Below are 23,532 nucleotides of genomic sequence, written 5' to 3'. Positions count from 1 at the left end.
AGCATCGACGAGCTGGGTACTGGTATGATAATACCCTCTGAAACGAACAGTCCAACAACATTGGTCAACTTCGGTGGTAGTAAATACATCAACGATACCAATTTAAATGCACACTATTCACATTTCAACAATTAATGTCACTTCACCAATGCCCGAGGACAAAACTTGTTGTGCATCCAAACAGTTTGTTAAAACAATAAATGTAGCAGGACTGAACAGTGATAAAATACCATAAAGAGATAATTTTGATAAATTTACTCACCAAAAGATGTTCGAATTTTATAATTAAGGAATAATCCGAACAAGTTGTCCCATGAATTGTAAAATCAGCTATAATAGAATTAACACCATAACTCCCATTAAATGGTTTGATGTTCCTATCAATAGAATGAATACATTTATATTGAAATTGTATTCAGCAAATTCAAAAAATTGTTTCTGAATAATCAATTGTTAAATGCTATTATCATTTTCTCTATCAAACCGGCAAAGTGTTAGGATGTCGGAGTTCCAGCAAGAACCAGCTAACGTAAGCAGGCAAGATCGGAATGAAACTACTAGTAAATGTTTCAAAATATGCACGGGGCAACACTGTTATCTTAGGTGTTTCAAGTTTTTACAGGAACAGAAAACATCACCAAAAATAAGTATTAGCCAAAATACCGAACTCAAAGATTAATTCAAAAAGGTAATGTTTCATTAAACATGACAAAATCAAAAGCTCTGCTATACATTCTACAAGACAGATAAGGGAGCCGTAGTGTAATGATTAGAGCATAGGACTACTAACACAAAGGTTCTTGATTCGATCCCCGTTGAGAAAATTTCAGGGACTGAATGTTTGGCTTTCCCTTTGACACTATTTGCAAGTATGGGCTTGAGAAACCGTGATAGTCTGTCCGAAAGGGACGATACAAGGCTGATCCGTGTTAAGAGAAAGCAATATCTCTTGCACGTAAAAGACACTCTTGTAATTTCGAAAAAGAGCAGGCTAATTACGATACAAGGCACCACTCGAACCCGCAAAAATGATAGGGATTAATATAAGTTGCAACAACTTGTTTCCCAACCCACTATGGATAACTATGTTTAAAATATGACAAATGGAAAACCACTCTCGTATCAAGCAAATATAACATGTTTAAAAAGGGAAATAAGGATGCGGGTAAAATGTACGAAGGATAACTCAGCGTATAAAGAGTATGGAAGTCAACTTCTAGTTTTCAAGGTTTTAATCAACAAGTGGGAATTGTATAATCAGTGTAGTAAATACATGTCCAAGTCTATTTTTGTTATTCTTTCAACCGTAAAAATAAAAGGAGAGGAGCGTAGGAGAGCTTGTTGATTTCATAGGATTAAAACATCTGCAAATACAATTTTAAACTTACCCATTTAGTATTATATACTTTGGAAACAAACGTGAAATATTTCTATAGAATGTGCTGCTATATCCAGTCAAACCTGGAAAAGATATACTGAATATGTTTTGTGTTTATCGTTTTAAATAGTACATGAGTATACATCATTACACATTCTTCTCCAATTGATAAACACTACGACAATGATGGGTAGCTCGATTACTTATGTTACACCTCACAGTGTAGCGCAAATCATAAAATTGAGAATGGAAATGGGGAATATGTCATAGAGACAACAACCCGACCAAAGAGCAGACAACAGCCGAAGGCCACCAATGGGTCTTCAACACAGCGAAAAAATCCCGCAACCGGAGGTAGTCCTCAGCTGACCCCTAAATAAAATTGTGTACTAGTTCAGTGGAAATGGACGTCACATTTTACTCCAAAACATATACATGTATATTTATAACGATTTAACAAAAATATAATATAATTTGGAAGTCTTTTATGTTTTATGCCAATACACTGTGCAAAAATGTTTGGCATTTAAAAAAATAAACGAAAACTCGTCCTTTTTAGACCCGTTTTACTGATTTTATGAACTTTTGCATTGATCTCTGGTACAAAATGGAGACGTCCCAAAATACCAATTACTAGAGGCAACCATCAATAAAAAACTACAAAAAGGTACATTAAGAAAAGGTTTGATTATTATAGAAGTTTGAATATGAATTATACTTAGGTAGCTAGTATTATACCTTGAGTGCGTACACACCTTACATGTAATGACCGAATGAAATGAAATTGATAATTATATCCAACAGATCTACTAGCTTAATATCGAATGTAGTGACAAAAAGTTAATGCAAAAATGCTTAATGGCAAAGTTCATAAAAACAATTGCAACATGCAACGGTAATATTGACCTTAAACTAGTTTTCCTATTCTTTTTGCACATAGTTTTGATGCCTTCAAAAATAATTCAATAATTTGACTTTGAAAAATGTAAAAGTTTTTTTTTTTAATGATAATTGACGTTATAGTTTTAAATACTTGAGTATGTTTGCTCCATATTGCTTGCGTCATGAGTGTATTTTGCTATTATTTTTTAATTAAAAGTGTTTATTCACCGCTACAGATATTCTTTTTCAGTTGAATTTCAGTCGCTGAATCTGATATCCACGAGTCAGATGTTTTTAAGCGGTCAGGTACAGTTATCTCGTCCAAACCAGCCTTTCCAACTTGCATTACTGAAATATTATATATTTCTGGAATAACTGATATGTATATAGTTTAAAAAAATATTCAAAAACATAACATACTATAGGTATAGGAATCCTTTAAACAACGGTTAATAGTAGTATAATACCGCCTAACTTTAATGAACTATTTTTGTGTTGTTTTGGTATTTACATTACAAAAGGAAATTTTTATAGCAACATCCCAGCTGCACCTGCATACGAAGTATATATCTCCCCATTGCTATGATATTCCTATGCTATTTTCTATCATGATTTCCTTGATAGATGATTGCTGCTCACAAGGAAGCTATTAAACCTAGAGTTCCAAATTGATGAAGTTGAAATCATCTCATCGTAAATTGTACGGACTCCATCACGAGTTGGTTGATCGTTACGCAATATCTGTTTCACAGATGATATAAGATATGTTCATAATGACGAAACTACAATTCCGTTCCCTTTCCACGAATGTGACCAACTGAATTAGACTATTTACCGGGTTTGTAGTAACATGGGCAACACGACGATTGCCACATGTGGAGCAGGATCTGCTTACCCTTTTGGAGCACCTGAGATCACCCCCAGTTTTTGGTGAGATTCATCATGTTCGTGTTGCTTAGTCTTTAGTTTTCTTTATTGTGTCTTGTTTACTATTGTTTATTTGTTTGTCTTTTTCTTTTTTAGCCATGACGTTGTCAGTTTATTTTTGATTTATAAGTTTGAATGTCCCTCTGGTATCTTTCGCCCTTATCTTATCAATTGTCTTTTAAAATCAATATACTAAATGTAACAACTGCAAACTACAGTTGGTTCAAACGAAGTTGTAGGCTTCATATTTGATCATTTATTGGTTAGTGTATTAGTAACTGATGAGTTAAAAGAACAATTGACACGTTAGTCTTCTATGTAAGTATTTGGTTGGAAACAATTTTGTATCTTTTTGTAAATGTAAAAGAGCAAATTGTCATCCCAGTTTTCTTCACTTCAAGTTTAACAGGTTAAGTTTCACATAAAGGCATTTATACTCACAATTTAACACACTTAAAATGGAAGTAATATTCTGCGGCACATCAGTCAACAGAGTTTAAACACGTACCGACATTTTCCCTTGCAACCACCAAGGATAATTCACCGTCAATAACATCGTTAAATGCATTACTATACTCCGTAACTGCGTTCACTAGTAACGTAACACCACCTGAACCCTGATGAAATAAATAAATGGATATTCCAGAATATAAGATAGATATCTGACAAATATTTGCACTATTTACAACTTGTCCCTTTTTAGAGGTTTATTTTTTTTTTCTTTTTTCTATGTTTTAGTTTGCAGCTTTGTTTTATAAAAATGCGTCCTTTTCGGGTTTTTTTTCATCTTGCTTTTTTTTTCTCTGCCAATTCATTACTAGTCTTTCTTTGTTTACATCTAACTTTGGTACCTTTTTGAATATTATTTGTTACACCAAAAGATACGTGACACATATTGAAGGGATATTCTAACCCATAAGTCGAAAATACACCGACAACACCATGGCTAAGAAAGAAAATTGACAAACACCAAAAAAATATACGAAACGTGCAAAACACAACTTCAAAAACTTTGGTAATATTAGGTGCTTCGAAAGTGTAAGCAAATTCTGCTCCACATGTGGCATTTGACGTGTTGCTCATTCAAGTTAACTCCCATTGATCAGTCTAGTAGAGTCGAGAGAAAACTTTCGGGTAAAGGGAGACGGGATTGTAATTGATTTGATTGTTGGTGTTTAACGTCACTTTTAAGCACCTCTTTTGGGCTATTTCGTGGTGGCCAGTTTATATTGGTTGAGGAAGCCGGAATGCCCGGAAAAAACCACCGACTTTAGATAGGAAAACTGACCATTCTAGTCCTAATCTTTTGGTTTGATAGCTTCACTTCTGAGTATCAACCCTTTATCAAGGAAATCATGATACATAATACAAGCCTTGGTATGTTGTATCAACTGGGAAATTTATACTCCGTATGCAGGGGCTGCTTTAATGTTGTAACATAGAAATTGAACTTTCACAATAGGTAAGCTGAAAATATCTTTTGTCGTAAAGTTTTGTTTTCAGCCAAAACTCATTTCTGGACGGAAGTGATGGTATGAGGCAGGTAAGAAATATATGCATTTAACACACTCAATAATTTTGGAATAAAAAGTTAGAGAACATCATCTATATAGCGGTTAGTAAAGTTTAAGGACATTTCTTACTTATTTTATTTCCTCCTTAAAAGTTCCTTTGTGAAGTCAGCCTCATATGAATAAATGAACAAGTCGAAAAGAAGAGGACCACAGTTGGTTTCCAGCTTGATGCCGACTGCTAGTTGAAAATAACACGTACTCCAAACGGAACAAATATGTAGGCGATCTTGTTTATTTCATAGAATTTTTTGTTTAAATCTGAGTAATTTTTAAGAATAACAAATACTGAACAGTTTAGATATAACATAATTGATTTACAATTTTTTAGTTTCAGCATTCCTGGTGAATGCAAATAATCTAACTAAGTTGTAAGTGTTCTAAAACATAAAAATGAATATTTGCAACTTACAATTAACATTATATGAACCTGATTATGAAACTGAGATCGGTATCTTTCTTTAATAAAACATAACCATTTACGACTTACAAAATAACGACACATAGACACTTGTGTAAGTGTTTTAAAACGTTATGACAGAATAACAAACGGGAGAATGTGATAATGCTTTCCTTATCTCAATATATATTATAAGGAAAAATATAAACCTCGTTGTTAAGTTCTTCCCACGACTGATGGTTTCTTTCATCAAGTAAATTGTCGCATAGAGATCCAAAGATCTGAAACAAAACAGATGACTTTGATTAAATAGATAGATTAAATTAGAAATTGTTAGATACAAAGTTGACATTTCACTACCATTTACTCTATATTTCTATTAATTTACAAATATTAACATTAAGAGAATTCTGGTAAGAATGAATAAATCTTGAAATTTACTGTTCCATGTGAAAATTTTGCATACTTTATTTATAACCAAAATAACACACCTCTATCTGATCAACTGAATGGTCTTCTGTGTGGTTTGTAACGTACTTGGCAATATCATTCAGTACAGTTGATGACGTCAGCAGATCACCTGACCGTAATTCATCATTATCTCTTGTAATGTTTTCTAGATCGTGCAGGATAATGGTCACAGGATCATTTTTATTGTCCCCAGACAATAACTTAACTGTCTAAAGTGATTTGAAAATACCAATGTAAAAGTACATTAAATAGCAATTTGCAATCCAAGAAAAGACGTAAATCATTTAAAAGTATATCATCTTATCAGAACTCGAACTCGTTATGGTACCTCGAATAATAGCAAGTCGTGTATATTAGATAATTTAATTTAATGAAGACACTGGCGTACATGTACGTTGTTTTTGTTTACAATATATTATTAATCAATTACGTTAAATGATGTTGACACACATAAGGAACGCCTCTGTTCGTTTAGAATGACTATTATCACGTGGTTTTATTTCTTGAATATTCTCATTCGTTATACTAAAATCTTAATTGCAGCACCTGTTTAACTATATACAAACATTTTGATTATACATCGTATATAGTTTAAGTTGTACGTATCATTGCATGTAGAGAATATTATAATTATTATTAGAATGTTACTGCTGTGCCAGTTTGTTTTATTTTTCAGCTCTACGCTACGTGAAGGATGTTGATGATTTGATGAACTTTTATACTGAGGTGATGTGGAGAAAGATTGACTTTATAGTGTTGATTATGGTTGGTTTTGTTCATATAGTGCTGATTAGACATCAACAATTTATGTAAGACTTTATAAACTTAGAGTCGTATACGCGGGAATTACACATTAAAACAAAATGTTATATTATACATATCTTAGTGTTAATTTGTTAGATTCAGCCATGAAACTGGGAAGTCGCAGATCTTTTAAGAGGCGGTTCAGGGAGACAATAAACGGACTTATAACTCTCTCCCTCTGGCACATGTCTCTACCTCACAGACTTTATGTGGGAGGGTATCAAATTATTTTCTAGTGTTCACTATTGCCATCGAGAAGAATCTCATCCATTTTTAACAGAAGGGAGATGTCATCTCTGCAGTACACGTAATGCAGGTTGTTTGCAAATAACAAAAACTCGGAGGGATTGTTGTTCTTGTATATGTTTGTGTAAAAATAGGGGGAGGGTTCTCCGTCAATTCCTTTCTTGCACGGAGGAATGATATGTTTAACATTTATGTTATTGTAGGGTTCCACATATGCTCTTTTAAATTCATTGGCGTTCGGGTTATTTGTCTCCCTGGAACTAGTTAAATATTTTAATCGGCGGCCTATCAACAATCCACAAACACATGATGGTGGAAAAATATATGTTTTGCATTATCAGTAAAATGTATTCTGTGTTCTACTTTGTATTTTTAGTTATCAACGCCAGTGTTTTGTTAATATACTTATCAACGCAAATAAGAAACTGAATATGTAAAGGCACAAGTAATTGGAAGGGTTCAAATACTAAACACTATGTACTTCGTTTGAAGCATTGCAATTAGATAAAAAAAAAATATAGTTACCGAGACAAGGGGTATTAATTAATTGGAAACATCTGTACCACTACATCGACACTGATAAACTAGATATACTAACACAAAGGTTCCTGGTTCGATTCCCATTCCGGATGAAAATTTCAGGGACTGAATTTTTGGCTCCCCCTTGACACCATTTGCGAGTATGGTCTTGAGGAAACGATGATAGTCCGTCGGAAGGGGACGATAAATGACTGACCCGTGTTAAGAGAGAGCCATATCTCTTGCACGTTAAAGACACTCTTGTAGATTTCGAAAAAGAGCAGGCTAATGCCGCTACAAGGCAGAACTCGCACCCGCAAAGTGGAAAGGGATTAATATAAGTTGCAAAAAAATAAATATGTTTAAACTATATATTATGAGCTATAGATACAACATTGTTAGACAGGTATAATTCGAATTAAGATTTGAAAGACATAACACTGTCATTTCATATATAAAACGAAACATGAGACATATGTATAACAAGAAAGAGGCATTAACAACAAAAATCTAAACATACACCTTTTTAACAACTGTTAACATTAAACAAGTTCATGTATATATAAACAATATGTCAAGCAACTAATTCCATGACTCTTTAGAATACTGTTTTTAAATGATAGGTAAGTGAGGAAATGACACGAGTTAATAGTCTTGTTCAATAAAGAATCAGACCGTTTGATGAGAGTGTTCTGTCGTGATAAGAACATATCAAGATTTGAAAAAAATTACTCTAATTGTATTGAACTTAATTCATGTCAACAGCTTTCAGCTGAAATCGTAAACTTTCACAACTAATTGAAAAATTTTGGTTAATTCAACGAGTTATGGTTATTATAAATCAACAGCTTGATATGGTAAGAACTATACATTAACTGTTTACAAAACATTGCATTTTTGAAATACTAAGGCTTTTCTAACACAGGAATAGATTACCTTAGCTTTATTTGGCAAAACTTTTAGAAATTTTGGTCCTCAATACTCTTCAACTACGTACTTTATTTCGCCTTTGTAACATTTTTTTATTCGAGCGTCACTGATGAGTCTTTTCAAGACGAAATCTGCGTCTGGCCCATATATACAATTTTAATCCTGGTATTTATGATGAGTTTATTTGATTATACAAAAATTCATATGTGCAACCCACTATTGAATTCACCTTGGAATAATGCTGAATTTTGTTTATAAATCTAGACCTGCACATTACAATGATACTACACATTAAGTTATGTGTCTGTGAGATAAACATAACTTCTTTAGTGATATACAATGTATGTATTCATTATTTTTTTTTCAATGGAAAGAACATCATGTAGTTGTCAGTGTTAAAATTACTAGTAAATGTATATGAATTTATACGAATAATACCACTAACGAACAGCCCCATTTAAATAAATGTTAAAGGGGCACTAGCTACGATATATAGAAAAAATTTAAAATACGATGTTTTTGTGTTCGATCATTAATGAAAGTGAAATAGTGAAATAATCATTCGCTTTTAGCAGCCAGTTTGATCCAATTTTGCCAAGTGAATAATTCGACCTCATTGAGTCCATATTGATGTGAACTTCAATTTAACCCCATAGCTAGAAATGGATAACGCATGCATTGTCCGTGTTCGGTTATTTAAAGGAACAGAATGTCAACATTGAAAGTGAAACAAAGGTAAATCATTGTATTGACTTGTTCGATCCACAAAAAATCATTCTTATACAGGTAAAATTAAACGATGATTAACATTTATTTTAATCTATAATATAAAATGTAAAAAACCTGGAAAAATCTAATTACACGAGTTATACCTATGTTATGTTTATATCGCTTATATGGCCATCGGAGGTCAACTCGATAGTAAATTAGATGGCGGCTAGACTAAAAAACACACGAAACGAAGCTACATTTTATCGAACCCATGCCCTGTAAGTTGCTTGTTTTAGACTTTTTTTTTAATTTTGAGAAATGTTTTACATTGTTATAAATCATATTTGAAAACTTGAGTTAAATCGGTGAACGTGTATTTGACAGCTAGTGAGTACCCCTTTGATTCTTTGATATCAATTATATTTTTTTATTTGATTTGTAGGAGTCATTTCATGTCAAAACTATAAATTATCTTGACTTCTGATGAATGATACAACATGCACTAATTATACCATCTTAGAGTGTACTAGTTCCCTGAAATGTGGTAGTTAAGAAAACAAGAACTTCTGCCATGAGCAACAGGGAAGGTATGCCCGCGTGTTTTGATTACACATGCAGTCAAACCTCGGTGTGTCGAAGTCGAAGGGACCGGACCAATGTATTCGACTCATCCGAGGTTCGACTCATCCGAGGTCGAGTGTGTCGTCAAAAATTTGTAATGCAAGAAATACGGTATGAGATTTGCGTAAACTAGATACTTTGAACAGTGAGCCTTTTTTCGATATGACACACATTATAATGTGTATGCAATCGCCATTGTTGGTCCTTCATAATAATCAAGCACACAAAAACAGATACAAATCATGCACAACTAAAATCAATAGTCTACACAAATATTTATAAAGGTCAGTCACTAAAAATTATGAAATCATTCTTGGAACGAAATAAGTACCGAACGGTCTTTGAATAGGGTGTCTGCTGTGCATTAAATTATCTTGAATTTATCATAATTGTCTTAATCCTTCATTTATTGTAATTAATGAGTCTTAATTCTAACGATTGATTTAATCTCGGCTAGTGTCATTTAAATTCGTTTTTTATCTCATGTGAAATATGATCAACACACTAAAGTTCCGCTTGAACAATCAACAAAGGTGTTAATTACCGGCAACCATAAACATGTCAATTTAACTGTTATACAAACAAGTATGTTTACTCAGCTTTAATCTCTTTTGAAAATGATTAGGTTACATAAGAATTACATCCGATTTGAGTTTTTATCATTAGGTCTGCATCTTTCGAAAATTCTTACTTTCAAACTTCGAGACATCGGGGTCAATTTACATTAATTTTATATCGACGGGACTATAAAATTTACCCGACATAACCGAGTATTCGAATCAACCGAGTTCGACTCATCAGAGGTAATTATGCATTGATCAAACGGGAATTTAACCTGGACCGAGAAGTTACTATGACTCATCCGAGTTTTCGACACAACCGAGTTCGACACAACGAGGTTTGACTGTATTATTTTTTGTATATTTAAAAAGAAACTTTCAACAAAGAGTCTACAATTTCTTTATATGCTGTAAATATCGGAAATAAACCATGTACATGTATGAAAGAAACATATTGTCATAGTATATACAGGGTTTACCTGTTCTTTGATATGTTGTATTGAGTTACTTATACAATTGCTGTAGTTCGGTTTCTCCCACTTTCCATCGCTACTGCAGTATCTTGAGGCATTACCTGAGTATTCACCAGTACAGACTAAAGTAGCCAGTGTGCTTTCTGCTGTTTTATTCCAATTAGTATGAAAGTTGTCCATATTTTCTACGCAATCATTTGCAGATTCTACATTTGGTAAGTAAAAGTATATTGAAGACTCAAATATGTCTTGTAGTACAGCAATTTGAATATTGATTTTAATTTGTGGCATGAAAAAGATGTGACCATACAGATGTGCGCTTCTTGGCAAACCAGCTACACTCATAAAGAAGTATGAAAAAGCAGTATCGAAAAACAAAATGGGAAAGATTAGAGAGGTATATGTACAATAAACTCAATAATCTGATCTTAGATATATTCAGTTACTTCCTTGAAAAATTATGAGGAGTGATACAGCTACAAAAATTACAAGTAACAAAAAATGCTAGTAACATTCTTCTAACTGTTGCAACAAGTCTTCACTTGATTACATGATTTAACGATCTAGAACTTTATTTCGAACTATAAACATGCCAAAAGAGAGAAAATAATTAAAATAAAAATGCACAGGTTTCAATGGTTTTTCATATAAGTGCATAGCTGTTAAATGGTCCTGCTGAATGATGAAGTGACGAAGTATACTGATGATTATTTGACAAATTAACTGTTTCATAGGCTTTATACATATGTGAAAAAAACAAACAAAAAGCGTTTTGCTTAGATTCTCAGCTATGAAACAAATTTGTAATTAGTTGCTATAGTAACCACTATGTTTACTTTAGCAATAGTTACGAGAAAAGACAAACTGAAGAATTTCCGATGATATTGATATACGATATTCATTATGTTTTGCTGATGGAAAACCTTTTATACAGGTCTTGGTTGTATAATAACATTGAACTGTATTATACTGTTTTCAAACTGACACAAATGTGTACAATTGAATACATTATGTTGACGTTTCGATGTTTTTAATGATTTTGCTTTTGTTGTTTGGTTTCTTTTTCATTAAAGAATATCCTGCATCAATTTCAAATACTATCAGTAACGTCCAAGCCAAAAATTGATACATTGCATGCAACATGGTCAGTATAATGCATACTGTGAAAGTACTTGTATTCGTTGGGTATCAATTTTCGTGAAGCATGATATAAATGTTTAAATATAAAGTTATCTTGACATTAAACGTTTTCGCATTTTCGAGAGTGATTTCCAGAGAAAAAGCCAACTTATATTAAAAATGAATTTAAACCTAAAGACCATTTTGCATTGCCTTGCAATTTTTCAAAGAGACATAAAGCCTACGGTATATTGTCATACAATAAACAAAACCCAAGTGTGATGGTCACATTGCAATGATTGGGGGATTAAATATTCCAATAATAAAGATATGAAATTGAAACCAAGATTTTGTTATATCAAAAGAAGAACATGTGGCATGATTGCCAGTTGGACAACTATCCACCATAGTCCAAATGACGTAAATTTATGTATTGAAAAATATGAAGCTATTAATCAGTGACCAGTAATGGTACAAATGATAAAATATGTTACAAAATATTAATCCTGTCATAATTTGTCATATTGAAAAATACTAAAAATGTTATACCATCAGTGGACCAATCGTTAATAGAGCATTTTTTTTTTTAATTTTCGCATGGGCAAACACTAAAGTTTATCAACTTTTTGTCACGAAATGTAAATTGCTATATAAGCAAGAGCCTAAGATTCAAGTAAAGCCACTTCAAAAAATAACACGGTTTTGAAATAAAAAATGACAAAGTAATTGTAGAAATAATCTATATCTTGTATTTAACTTATTGCTGCTTCATATACAACCATACCACTTCCACATCACAGTGATGTACTTTTTGTTGAAACGATTAAAAATACCTTGCCCTGTACTTATTAAATTAACGCAATATGTATTGATGTAGTAAACTTGTACATCCGTATTATTGTCCATGCCATACAACCATAGGTTTTTTGTATGTCTTACCTGTGCATGTAGCACCTGTCCATTCAACAACACAGGAGCATGTTAGATTACCATTACTGTCCTGACTACAAGATCCTCCATTTGAACAGTAATCAGTATACTGACAAGCATTGTCTGTGTAAAACGATAAAACATTTATCTAACACTTAAAAATGCAGTCCGAATATGTTGGATTTATCTATATAGATAAAGTGTACATTTAAAAAAAATGATATGTCAATTGCATTGAATGACTATGGTAATGTTTTTGATCATATGATAATTTGGACCTTTCGCGTATGTTCATTTCGATTGAAAAATGTCACTAACTTTCATGGCATCAATTCACACTTGCTGCTATGAAAACGTACGCGCAAGATCAGACGACGTTTGACAGGTTTTAAATGTATGTTTTAACGTTGTTTTCTATCACTGTCATTAGAATATAGATAACAATATTGTAATATATGCTCCGACGGCATCAATTAGTGATATGAGGGTCGCTACTGGTGTCGCTTAAACTTTGTTTGTGACCATCAAATCACTAATTGATGCCGTCGGAGCTTAAAATACAGTTATATCCTAATTCGCTTACAGTCATTGCTATAATGTTTACTTAATAAATAGAAATTGTGTCTTCCGAAATTCTTCATAAATGACAGCTTCAAGGGCCGTTAATATATGCATAGCTTATGTAAGTAATAGAATACGCTAATTTTCAATATTCATCGTAATATTAACCAAGACCAAACCATACGCGTATGGTCCGACAAAATGAGAGTATACGCATAAGTCATAGCCACACGGGTATGGTCCGAAAACTCATTTGGTCTGGAACAGTTTTAGAATTATAGTGGTTTGTGGCTCTTGCTTTGTGTTTTTTGTTGAACCTTTCTTAATTGTGTTAATTCAAGTAAAAAATAAGTGATATAATCTATATTTTTCATTTTTTTTTCGGACTGAGCTGATACTACTGATAACCAGTCCACGGGGCTCAGTGGTCAGTACTTCCGTACTGGAATGCTTTACAACAACTCTTTTTAAATGTTTACTAATCTCGTAATTAATAAGAAATTACGGTTTCATCTTACTTAGCCGAAATGAAACGTATATTTATTTGCCCATCAGTTTTTGGTATTTCCTGGTAATATAGCAATTCGTAATATTGTATTTCGGTCTTATACATCCTTAAAGTTCAAATATTCAGTGAGCGTTCCTGGATGAGGTTGATTCAGGAAAGGTTTGTAACACTTGGGATTTAGAAAGTGTTATTTTAATTTTTTGTTTGTTATTACATATTACTACGACATCATTTGACCTAGAAGATCGATCCATTTTAAAACACACCTGTTGGGTTTTTTAGTTACCGACAAATTCTTAACGAGAAAATTGTTTACCAAAATGAATGTCTGTGTATGTGATATTTTGCATTAAAACGTGTGTTAAGATTAAGCATCCAGTCTATGACTGGAAAAAATCAAAATGAATCTATTTTTATATAAAAAAGAAGATGTGGTATGATTGCCAATGACACCAAATGACACAGAAATCAACAGCTATAGGTCACCGTGCGGCCTTCAACAATGCACAAAGACCATACCGCTAGTCAGCTATTAAAGGCCCCGAAATATAAAATGTAAAACAATTCAAACGAGAAAACTAACGCCCCAATTTATCATATATGTACAAAAAAAACAAAATGTAGCACATCAGTAAAACGACAACCACTGAATTACAGGCTCCCGACTTGGGACAGGCACATTCCAAACTCTCCCACTAACCTGGGACAGTGGCGTAACAGAACAACAACATAACGAACTATAAAGATCAGTTGAACAGGGCGTAACTCATCATATTGATACAAATAGAAAAAAAAACATCATAAAAAATCACATTTACTTACAGCTAGTTTCAAGATAACATTAGTTTATTTGAAGAATCGATAAGTTTACCAGAATCGTTTCTAAATTTCAGGTATGGTTAACAACATATCCGTAAAAATGAGGATGTGCTATACTGCTTGAAATAAGTTTTCTACCGGTACAACCAAACTTCAAAACTAAATCTTTATATCTATGGCAGAATTTAGTAAAGGTTTGGGTAATTTGTGGTAACGAAATCCCTTGTTTAATAATTTACCAGAATTGTATAGAATGCATAGTTTTATTTCTTAAAGCACACATGTATGACACAATATGAAATTATGAATATCAATAGGTTGAAGGTATCTGCGGAAAACTATGTAATGTTAAACGGAGTTGACATACGAGTTAGATTAAACGAAAGAAGAAAATAATCAGATCTTCTTGATTTTCTAGGCACTATATTATATATATTGTAATTAACTTTTTAATTTTGTTCATGAAACATATGTTGTATTTCCAAATAGGAGTTTCATTTTAATATCATACCCATCTTATTTATTATTGATAATTCCCTTGGACATAGTTACGAGTCACCTCAATATTTACATTTTTAAAACATCTTATAACCATCTTTTTGAATCGTGTGTCATATGATTATTGAACAATTTTTTTTAAACGAAAACAACAGACTTTCTTTTTTTCAACTTACATATTAACCACTAGCTAACACTTCACAATTCTAAACATTCGCACTCTGTATCTTTATCTCGCTTTAAGATTGTCATTATGTCAAACAAAATACGAATCCATGAGACAGTATTTTACATATCTAAGATAAGTATTAATTGAAGTATGTTAAATCAAGAACTAATACCCATCTCGACTCTTATAATGATATTATCATTGTTTATCAATTTTTACACAATACTTACAGGTACAATTATCAAAATCGCTTGCTTGAAGACTTGACAGTAGAAAATTCCGGTCGACACAGACTACACTCTCACTAGTAAACGATTTTGATTTCAGCCAGGACCAAAAGGGAACGTTACAATCACAGACTAATGTAAGAAGCCTGATCATAAAATTGATGATAAGACGTGAAATAGTTAATTAATGTATATAAAGTCAAAAGTAGTATACCGCTGTTCCAAAGTCATAAATCGATTGAGATAAAACAAAATGAGAGTTACAAATTAAAACCGAAGGAAACACATAAAATATAAGAGGAAAACATCGAGACAACAGGAACACCTGGTGTGCATAAAAAAAGACAAAGCAACCTACATAAAAAATAACTATTAAATGGTGGGTTGAACCTGAATATGTTTTCTAACTTTTTACTGTAGTATAGGCTCATTATTATGACTATGTTTTGAAAATTACTACGTTAGGGTAACACAAAAGTCAGCAAAAAGAACACGGATGTGTTGGATATATAACACACAGACATGATAAAGGGTATTCAATTTAGCTATGTTACTATGTAATGGGTGAGAATCCTATGAGTTTGACGGTCAGTCTGGTATCTTTCGTCCCTCTTTTAAGGAACAATACAAATGAATATACTTGTGCACATGATACATGTATCAATTACATAGTGTGATCACCATCACCAAAGTGGAAAGGAAAAAAAACGTTTCCTTTTTTTTAATTTTCAAATATTGAATATCTTTATTGTTTTTGTAAACGCGTATGCATAGACATACGCCTGTTAATACCGATATTTAACTGTATCACATTACAAGAAAAGACAAATATTTCAGTCAAGAATTAACATTTATACGTCTAACAGACAAATTCATTCGACTATATCCATAAATATGTTATAAAATAACATGCATTTTTTTGCAAATTAATAATATTTGTAAAACCAGGGGTTATATTTTAAGTGATACAAATAATATTTTTTTTCAAATGTACTGGATGTGTAACTGTACTTCATCATATCCATAATTAACGTCGACAAAAGAAACATAATACAATAATGCAATAACAATTCAGTTGACAAAATGATTATAAGTCGTTCGATGTAAAATTTGTACTTACAGGGTGTGTAAATTGATGTTATATGCAAAAGTGTCATTCCTGACAAATTTCAATATGTTTCCCATCAAATTTCTGAAAAAGGTATATAACAACTTTAAAATGTAAGTAAGTTTGTCAATATCTCCCAATTACTTCAAATTCAGGAAATAAAGGAGTGCATACACATACAATCTCTGTAAAGTGATATAATAATTTTAAAATTTTCAATTTCTAACAAGTGACAGAGCTTAACCATTCCTGATGATTTGAAAAGCTGAGGACTATAGAATAAAGGTGTCAAAAATATGGAATTATTAAATGTATGCAAATAACCAAATGCTAAACATGTGAAAGGATTTTGTACCCCGAGAAGCCTAAACATATGTATATATTGATTTTACTTTTGTGAGTGTATTTTCCTGAATAATCCACTGTGACAGTAATTTTAACACTCGTAGCACTTGTTTTCTTTCTACTGTAATCTCCATATAAACTGACGAAACGCCCGTCTGGTAACTATCTACGTCCACGAAAATGTTGATGAACGTTTCAGATCCCTTGGGAATTACCCCATCATCAGTCTGCTTATTGGTGTTGACCTGAACTATCAGTGATAAGTTCTTGTCAACAATTAGACTGTCTTTAAGATTTTCAATTATTGAAAACACAAAGGTTTTGTTCAAGATCTGTGTTCGCCGCCAGGAATCCGTCTTTGGCACTTAATTTAGAATTTTCAATGAACATGGAATATCCCGTATCAAATTTTGCCTACAAGCTGCTTGATTCTTGCTCTACTTATGATTTTGATGTAGACAAAATTCGCTTCTTGCATTCTGAACCATAAACTTGATATCTATGATGTTTTTGAAGCAGTTAGGATTTGTTCATTCATAGCAATACACATACTCTTCCATTAAATGCCTCTATATGTTTTTAATTATAGTTCTGAAGGATATATTGTTAAACTGTATACATACATATAATTGAGAGCTGGAAGGTCTTCAAACGTTCCTTGTTCGATTTTAGTTATTTGATTGCCTTGTAAATGTCTAAAAAAGATTAATGATATTATTGTTATCGCATATGATTTATTGCTCTGGTCTTTTCATTCTCAAGCTTGTTGACTGAAGTGGTTATCATGTTACGACAATTGATTTAGTTATTTGTTGTGAAGGAATCCTTCCTTGAATCAAAACGTTAAAGCAATTGCCATTTGTGTTGCTGCCACTCCATTTCTTCTGTTTATGTTTTTGTATGTGGTATAAATCAAATGTTAATCGTAGGCGTGTCACTTTTGGCAATGCAATATATGGCGACTTAAAGTGTCGCTATCACTTCAAGTATAAAACTCACATATTAGTTATATATCAAATAAACACATATTCAATAATCTAAATGTAATACTTGAATACCGTCCATCCCCTTTTTGAACATTACTTTTTGTGTTGTTATTACGCCTAAATTATAATACGTGATAGATATCTTATTTAAAGGAAATATGCTATGCAAAGTAGTGTATAATTGATTTTTAAGTGTTTCTTATTGTACATTATCAGCGTTGAACTTACTTGGAGTACAAATTCCTTTAATAATGTTCTGAATGTCATACATTGATCTGTCAACATATGTTCTTAAGCTATCCAATAGATGAGAAATATCTTCGTTGGTTTCAGTTGAAATTATGCTCGAAATCATTTTAGTTGTACCCTAGAAATCATTGTAATGACCTACCACTTCCGGTGCTTACAATTTGAGTTGCCATTTTGGATTGTTTTTAAAACAGAAGCGTTGAATCAACATTATTTAAAACGCCTGTCATTGGCCGGTGGGTAACAAATTAAAAAAAATACTGAACTCCAAGGAAAATTCAAAACGGAAAGTCCCTAATTAAATTGCAAAATAAAAATCAAGAGATAAAACACATCAAACGAATGGATAACAAACTGTTATATTCCTGACTTGGTACAGGCATTTTCTTATGTAAACAATGGTGGATTAAACCTGTTTTAATAGCTAGCTAAACCTCTCACTTGTATGACAGTCGCATCAAATTCCATTATAGAACTTAAGATTTAAAAGAGGTCAGTGATAGTTGTTTGAATCAGAAAGCAACATTTAAATTGTCTGAGCCTTTAATGATAAATATAATTGCCCCTTCTTTCTATATTTTATATATATACTATATTCGATAGCAAGGCAGGGTGCAATTTTGTATTGCTTTATCTTTGTGCAAATCTTTGATGAAGAATCTAGGTGTAAAGACTTGATCACGATTTAAATGTAAACGCTGTCAATATTGTACATATAAGTGGTATACAATTTTTTGAGACAATATCAGCTAGTAATTAATGCTGATACTTTTTTCAAAATAAATTTTATAAATTAAGACTAAACATGTGCATAATATAGCTGTGTTCTTAATATGAAAATTAAAAGAAAAATTAACAACAACAGGTCACTGTTCGCCCTTGCACAATGAGTTAAATCCATACTGCATAGTCAATTATATAAAGGATCCAAAATGAAAATGTCAAACAATTCAAACAAGAAAATTAACTGTCTGATTTATATACAAAATAATGAACGGAAAACAAACTATTCATGTGCATAATATGAAAATTATATTTAGTTTGATTTTAATATACTGATAACAAAATCAATATCAATACCAATAAAAACAAGATTCAAAGATCTCGTTTATGTGTTGAATTTAAAACTTTTGAGGTTGCACTTTGTAAATACAGCTGTTTTACAAACCACGCCTCTTTTTGGAGAAATATAATTTTCGTAGATATTTTGTTTTGTTTATGTACTGGTTCCAATGATCTGTATGTTTAATCTCATTTAGACATAATTAGGAATGTTACCAGTATAAATACAAATAGATAGCGGCAAAATTGAAATATAAGGAGGACCAAAAGTGGAGACAGAGGTAATACATAAGTTTAGTATACGTTTAAACTCTTAGAAGTTTGGGGTATATAAATATTGAAAATATGCCGCACAGCCTTATATTTTAATCTTTGAAACAAAATTGTAGCACATATGAACTTTCTTTTAATAGGATATAATTTTTTTACGAAATATGGGGAATTATTTTATCTATATTTACATAATAGCAACTTATATTGGGTGAATAAAGATAATTAAATTGATGAAGCCTGTTTTTTTTTATGATAAACATTTCATATTAACATTTAAACTAAGGTTTGTAAAAGTTACCGTATTAAACAATGTTGTTTTTCGATTTATTTTTTTTTTAAAACGAAACAACAAGGAGAAAAAATGCATTGCTCTTGATTCACCTTCACATAGGAACGATTGACGCCGAGTGCAAGTATGTTTTATATCAGATGATTCATTTCGTATATTTTTTAATTTTTCGATATTTAGCTCTGAAACTATATAATTACTTCGAGCATTTGATAAGCATTGCCGTGCGAGTTAACTTAATAATCCTGAAACTGAGTGTTCTTCAGCAGAGTTCTATCATTTTCATAAATTACACCTGCATTAAAATTGCCAAAATCATGAAATCTGATAGATATCTTAAAAGTCAAACGACTAAAATGAACACAAGCAAAACTTTGAAATTATTAAAAGGACCCAACATCAGCACAGATAACCTAGAACGCAATTACGACTACCAAGCAGTACTCCTGTTATAGAAACAGAATATAATCTTACCTTTAAACTATTGCCTTCAAAGTTAATACTTTTTACATAAGTTGCTAGTTATGGTACTAAATGTACCACTGGGAGTTAATGACAACAATGTCATTTCTCTTGATTTATCATCTGCAAATAGGTTTTTAAGCTAAACAATGTATCCAATAATGTGTGTTTCCGTACTGCAATTTGCAGTGCAAACATTGTACGTCGATGCTGCATCATACGATACGAAATTAGTAACATACCCTTTCCCTGATTGACTGAAGATGTGTTTTTCTGCTTTTGAATAAAACATGTTTAAATCTGTATACATACATAGAAATGAGCGCTGGTAGGTTTGTGAATGCTCTTTTGTGTATTGTAGTTATTTTTTGGCTAGATAATACTCTGAAAAGAAATAATTATAATTGTTTGTTACAATTATAGTGATTTTCAATAAAATAACATACGTACATAACTCAATGAATGATCTTAATGAGAGCCTAATATTGTCATCTAAGACATTTTGCAAAATACAACGCTCAATCTTAGGTATTTCAATGCTATTAATACTGTAACCATACTCTGTATTTTTCGACAAATTTGCAATTTCCAGCTAATGTAAAAATGATGTGGAACTCTTTAATTTTAAATATCACGTGTTTATCGAGATTCCCTCCTAATTTTCTATGTCATAAGATCACGTACATCCATTCTTCTCTTTTTTTGAAAATCCTTTTTTTTTATTTTTAAATATTGAAAGCAGATTATTAATAAAGTGATTATTCTGACACTATCAGAAATATCGAGGCTAAAGTGTTGTCATAATTTGTGTCTTCACAAAATTTGAAAACGGAAAAATCATTTTTCTTTACTTTTTAAATTAAACAAAAAATTTTTTTTAACCCGCTTTAAAATTCATTATCTAGAGATATTTTCAGACTTAATTTTATATAAGTCGTTAGGAATTCTCATTTTGAGAAGATTGCATTTGATTACAAGTTATTGGTACATGTATCACGTTAAAAAGGTTGTTGTCGCTAACATCATTCAATAGATGATAAAATATTATTTAAAGACTTAAAATAGTAGATGGGGTTGATTTTAAAATAATACGTAAAAATTCATGCAAAATATGGATATTCAACGAACAAACAATTCAATCTGTCTAACTATAAGTGGACGCAAGTTACACAGAGATTGCATAGATATGCATCTCGAAAGAATTTTAATTTAGGATAGACTTCACAGAGGGATTTGACATCGATGGACCCGACCTACTTCGCACACCACGTCATACCTCGCCGATATCCATGCCAGATCCAGAGGCCATTCAAACTGTCATTGCCTTACTTGAACAAACAGACACTCCGTTCCAACATCAAACAACAGGTCGGAGCAAGATGAAAGGGAAGAGAGCAGCAGATCCAACACTGCAAGAATATGTTATTCTAGTCCGCATAGCAACCAAGATAGCTGGACGATAAAACCCAACATCAGTCAGTGTCGAGTATCTTTAAGCGCCATCGTAAAAAGGATAATTGACTAACACGTAGACGTTTTATATTATTATATTCTTCGTCGCAAATTTAGTCCAACTATGTTATAACATCTAATGCAAATCTTTATCATTTTCAGCCAGATAAGAACCCCTGCATCTAAGATATTGTGTGTTTTTGTGTGTGTGCATGTAATTGGTTTTGTGTCAAGGATGTATACCCAATATACTTTTCTTGCTATTATAATGAAATTGTGTACATGCTTTTAAAGTCTTTTTGCCTTTCTCTAAACATGCTAAATGGAAAACATAAAATCACTATATGCATGTCAAGATGTTTTTCTTGTTTGTTTCCGAATAGCTGTCTTTCTTTTGAAATATACATGTATATTTTCAGAGAAATTCAGCTATATTAATCGTTGAGGTCATTGCAATTTAAACAAAGATGTTATTTCTCTTGAAACATTTAAATTTAAAATATATGCATTTTATCATCACGCGTGTGTTACTATACTTCAGACTTCAGTGAACACATGTTGGTTGATGTTCATTCATTAGTTATGTTTGAGTCAGCAAACTCTGCCAGCGAATGACTTGTCTGCAATCGCATAAATTATTGTAAAATTGTATACAAACAGAGATTGTAATCCCGGTAGGTTTTCAAACGCTCCATTTTGTATTGAAGTAATTGTTCTTCTGCCTTTCAACACTCTGAAAAATAAAACTAGTAATGCTTTGGTAGTGTAGGATATATCGTAGTGTTGTATCGTTAAAGCTTGTGAAAAGTCGTGAGGGATTTAAATACTCATTGTGTGATTTGTCTGCAAGTATCATTTATATATATCTTTAAAATATAACAATTGTATTCCAATGTGTGTTTTTATATTGCAATCTGCATTATATCATTAGGATTGTTTTCATTATAACAACAAATCGAGGTGCTTTTTTGATTTGCATTCATTAGGAACTTTCGAAGCAAAACTGTTTCAATCATCGTTTGTATAAGTAGCACGATACTTACAAAACTGTATCACAAAGTCCCAAAAGAGCCTTAAAAAAAGCATAATGAAAAATAAGAAGCATTAGATTTTGCCTCAGTTTTATTTGAACTGACAAAAATTCAACAGACCAAAGCCACAATGTGTAGATGCGATATTAGGAGCTTAAGGTAAGAAGAGAAGTTTTTAGTACTCAATATTATTCTTGAATCAAGGCTTACAAAATAAAGTATTCACCTTTACAATTTATATAACCTTACAACTGTCGTCATTACAGGATCACCTGAGATAAGCCCACATTTTGGTTTGGTTTGTTTTAACATATGCTTAGCTTTTTTGGTTGTGATTCGTTTGCTGCTATTTGTATATTTGCCTGTGTTTTTTTCATTTTTACCTATGGCGTGGTCAGTTTATTTTCCGTTTTGTGAACCCTTTCAAATAGTCTGTCAATTGTTTATCTTATTGTAGACATTATTGAACAATGTTTAAGAATGTGATCTAAATATAAAAAGATGTGGTGTGATTGCCAATGAGACAAATTCTCACAAGTATCTAAATGATACAGACATTAACAACTATAGGTCACCGTGAGGATTAAAGCCATTTTTCGTAAAGCATGTTGACCTTCGCTTGTATAATCTCTTCATCAATACCATTTCCTGGGTTTTGTCACACTCTTTTACTCTGTTAACTATGTAACGTGTGCATAATTTTGAATGCAAAGTATATATTTTTGTTTTTCTGACCAGTGAAAGATTGATAAAAACTCGTATCTGAAACGTTAGTGTAAGTTTTCCACTGTCAAGACTCGTTAAAAACCAAAATAAATTATATAGAAAACGAGAGCCTAAGTATCTTTATTTCTTAGACCGGTGTGTCCGGTGTGTAAAATTCCTTTTGAAATTCCCAAATAATACTTGCTGGGAAAACTTCGACTACTTATTGTTGATTATAATGTTTTT

General features: G+C 31.9%; 1 protein-coding gene and 1 long non-coding RNA gene across 2 annotated transcripts in view; both read right to left on the bottom strand.

The window, feature by feature from the left end:
- The window catches only part of LOC127739309 (adhesion G protein-coupled receptor B3-like), a 39,205-nt gene extending 22,694 nt beyond the window's left edge, over window positions 1-16,511 (bottom strand). Inside the window, exons 1-10 of the mRNA XM_052250981.1 lie at window positions 16,445-16,511; window positions 15,328-15,470; window positions 12,552-12,665; window positions 10,500-10,699; window positions 5,650-5,838; window positions 5,368-5,439; window positions 3,696-3,804; window positions 2,489-2,608; window positions 1,389-1,461; window positions 263-377 (exon numbers count right to left, since the gene is read on the bottom strand). Coding sequence (XP_052106941.1) covers window positions 263-377; window positions 1,389-1,461; window positions 2,489-2,608; window positions 3,696-3,804; window positions 5,368-5,439; window positions 5,650-5,838; window positions 10,500-10,699; window positions 12,552-12,665; window positions 15,328-15,470; window positions 16,445-16,509 — 1,200 coding nt within the window. The 5' untranslated portion in view covers window positions 16,510-16,511. The remainder of the gene's footprint in view (window positions 1-262; window positions 378-1,388; window positions 1,462-2,488; window positions 2,609-3,695; window positions 3,805-5,367; window positions 5,440-5,649; window positions 5,839-10,499; window positions 10,700-12,551; window positions 12,666-15,327; window positions 15,471-16,444) is intronic.
- An 895-nt stretch (window positions 16,512-17,406) lies between these two features.
- On the bottom strand, window positions 17,407-22,626 carry LOC127737043 (uncharacterized). The gene is made up of 3 exons (XR_007999278.1): window positions 22,209-22,626; window positions 20,411-20,482; window positions 17,407-17,472 (listed from the first exon to the last, which is right to left on the bottom strand). It is a non-coding gene; the product is annotated as an uncharacterized LOC127737043 (long non-coding RNA).
- Between the last annotated feature and the right edge of the window lie 906 nt (window positions 22,627-23,532).

The sequence above is a fragment of the Mytilus californianus genome, unplaced genomic scaffold, assembly GCF_021869535.1.
Source record: "Mytilus californianus isolate M0D057914Y unplaced genomic scaffold, xbMytCali1.0.p SCAF_4, whole genome shotgun sequence".
NCBI classification, from domain to species: Eukaryota; Metazoa; Mollusca; class Bivalvia; order Mytilida; family Mytilidae; genus Mytilus; species Mytilus californianus.
The sequence above is the reverse complement of the archived record's forward strand: the minus strand, read 5'-3'. Positions and strand labels throughout refer to the sequence as shown.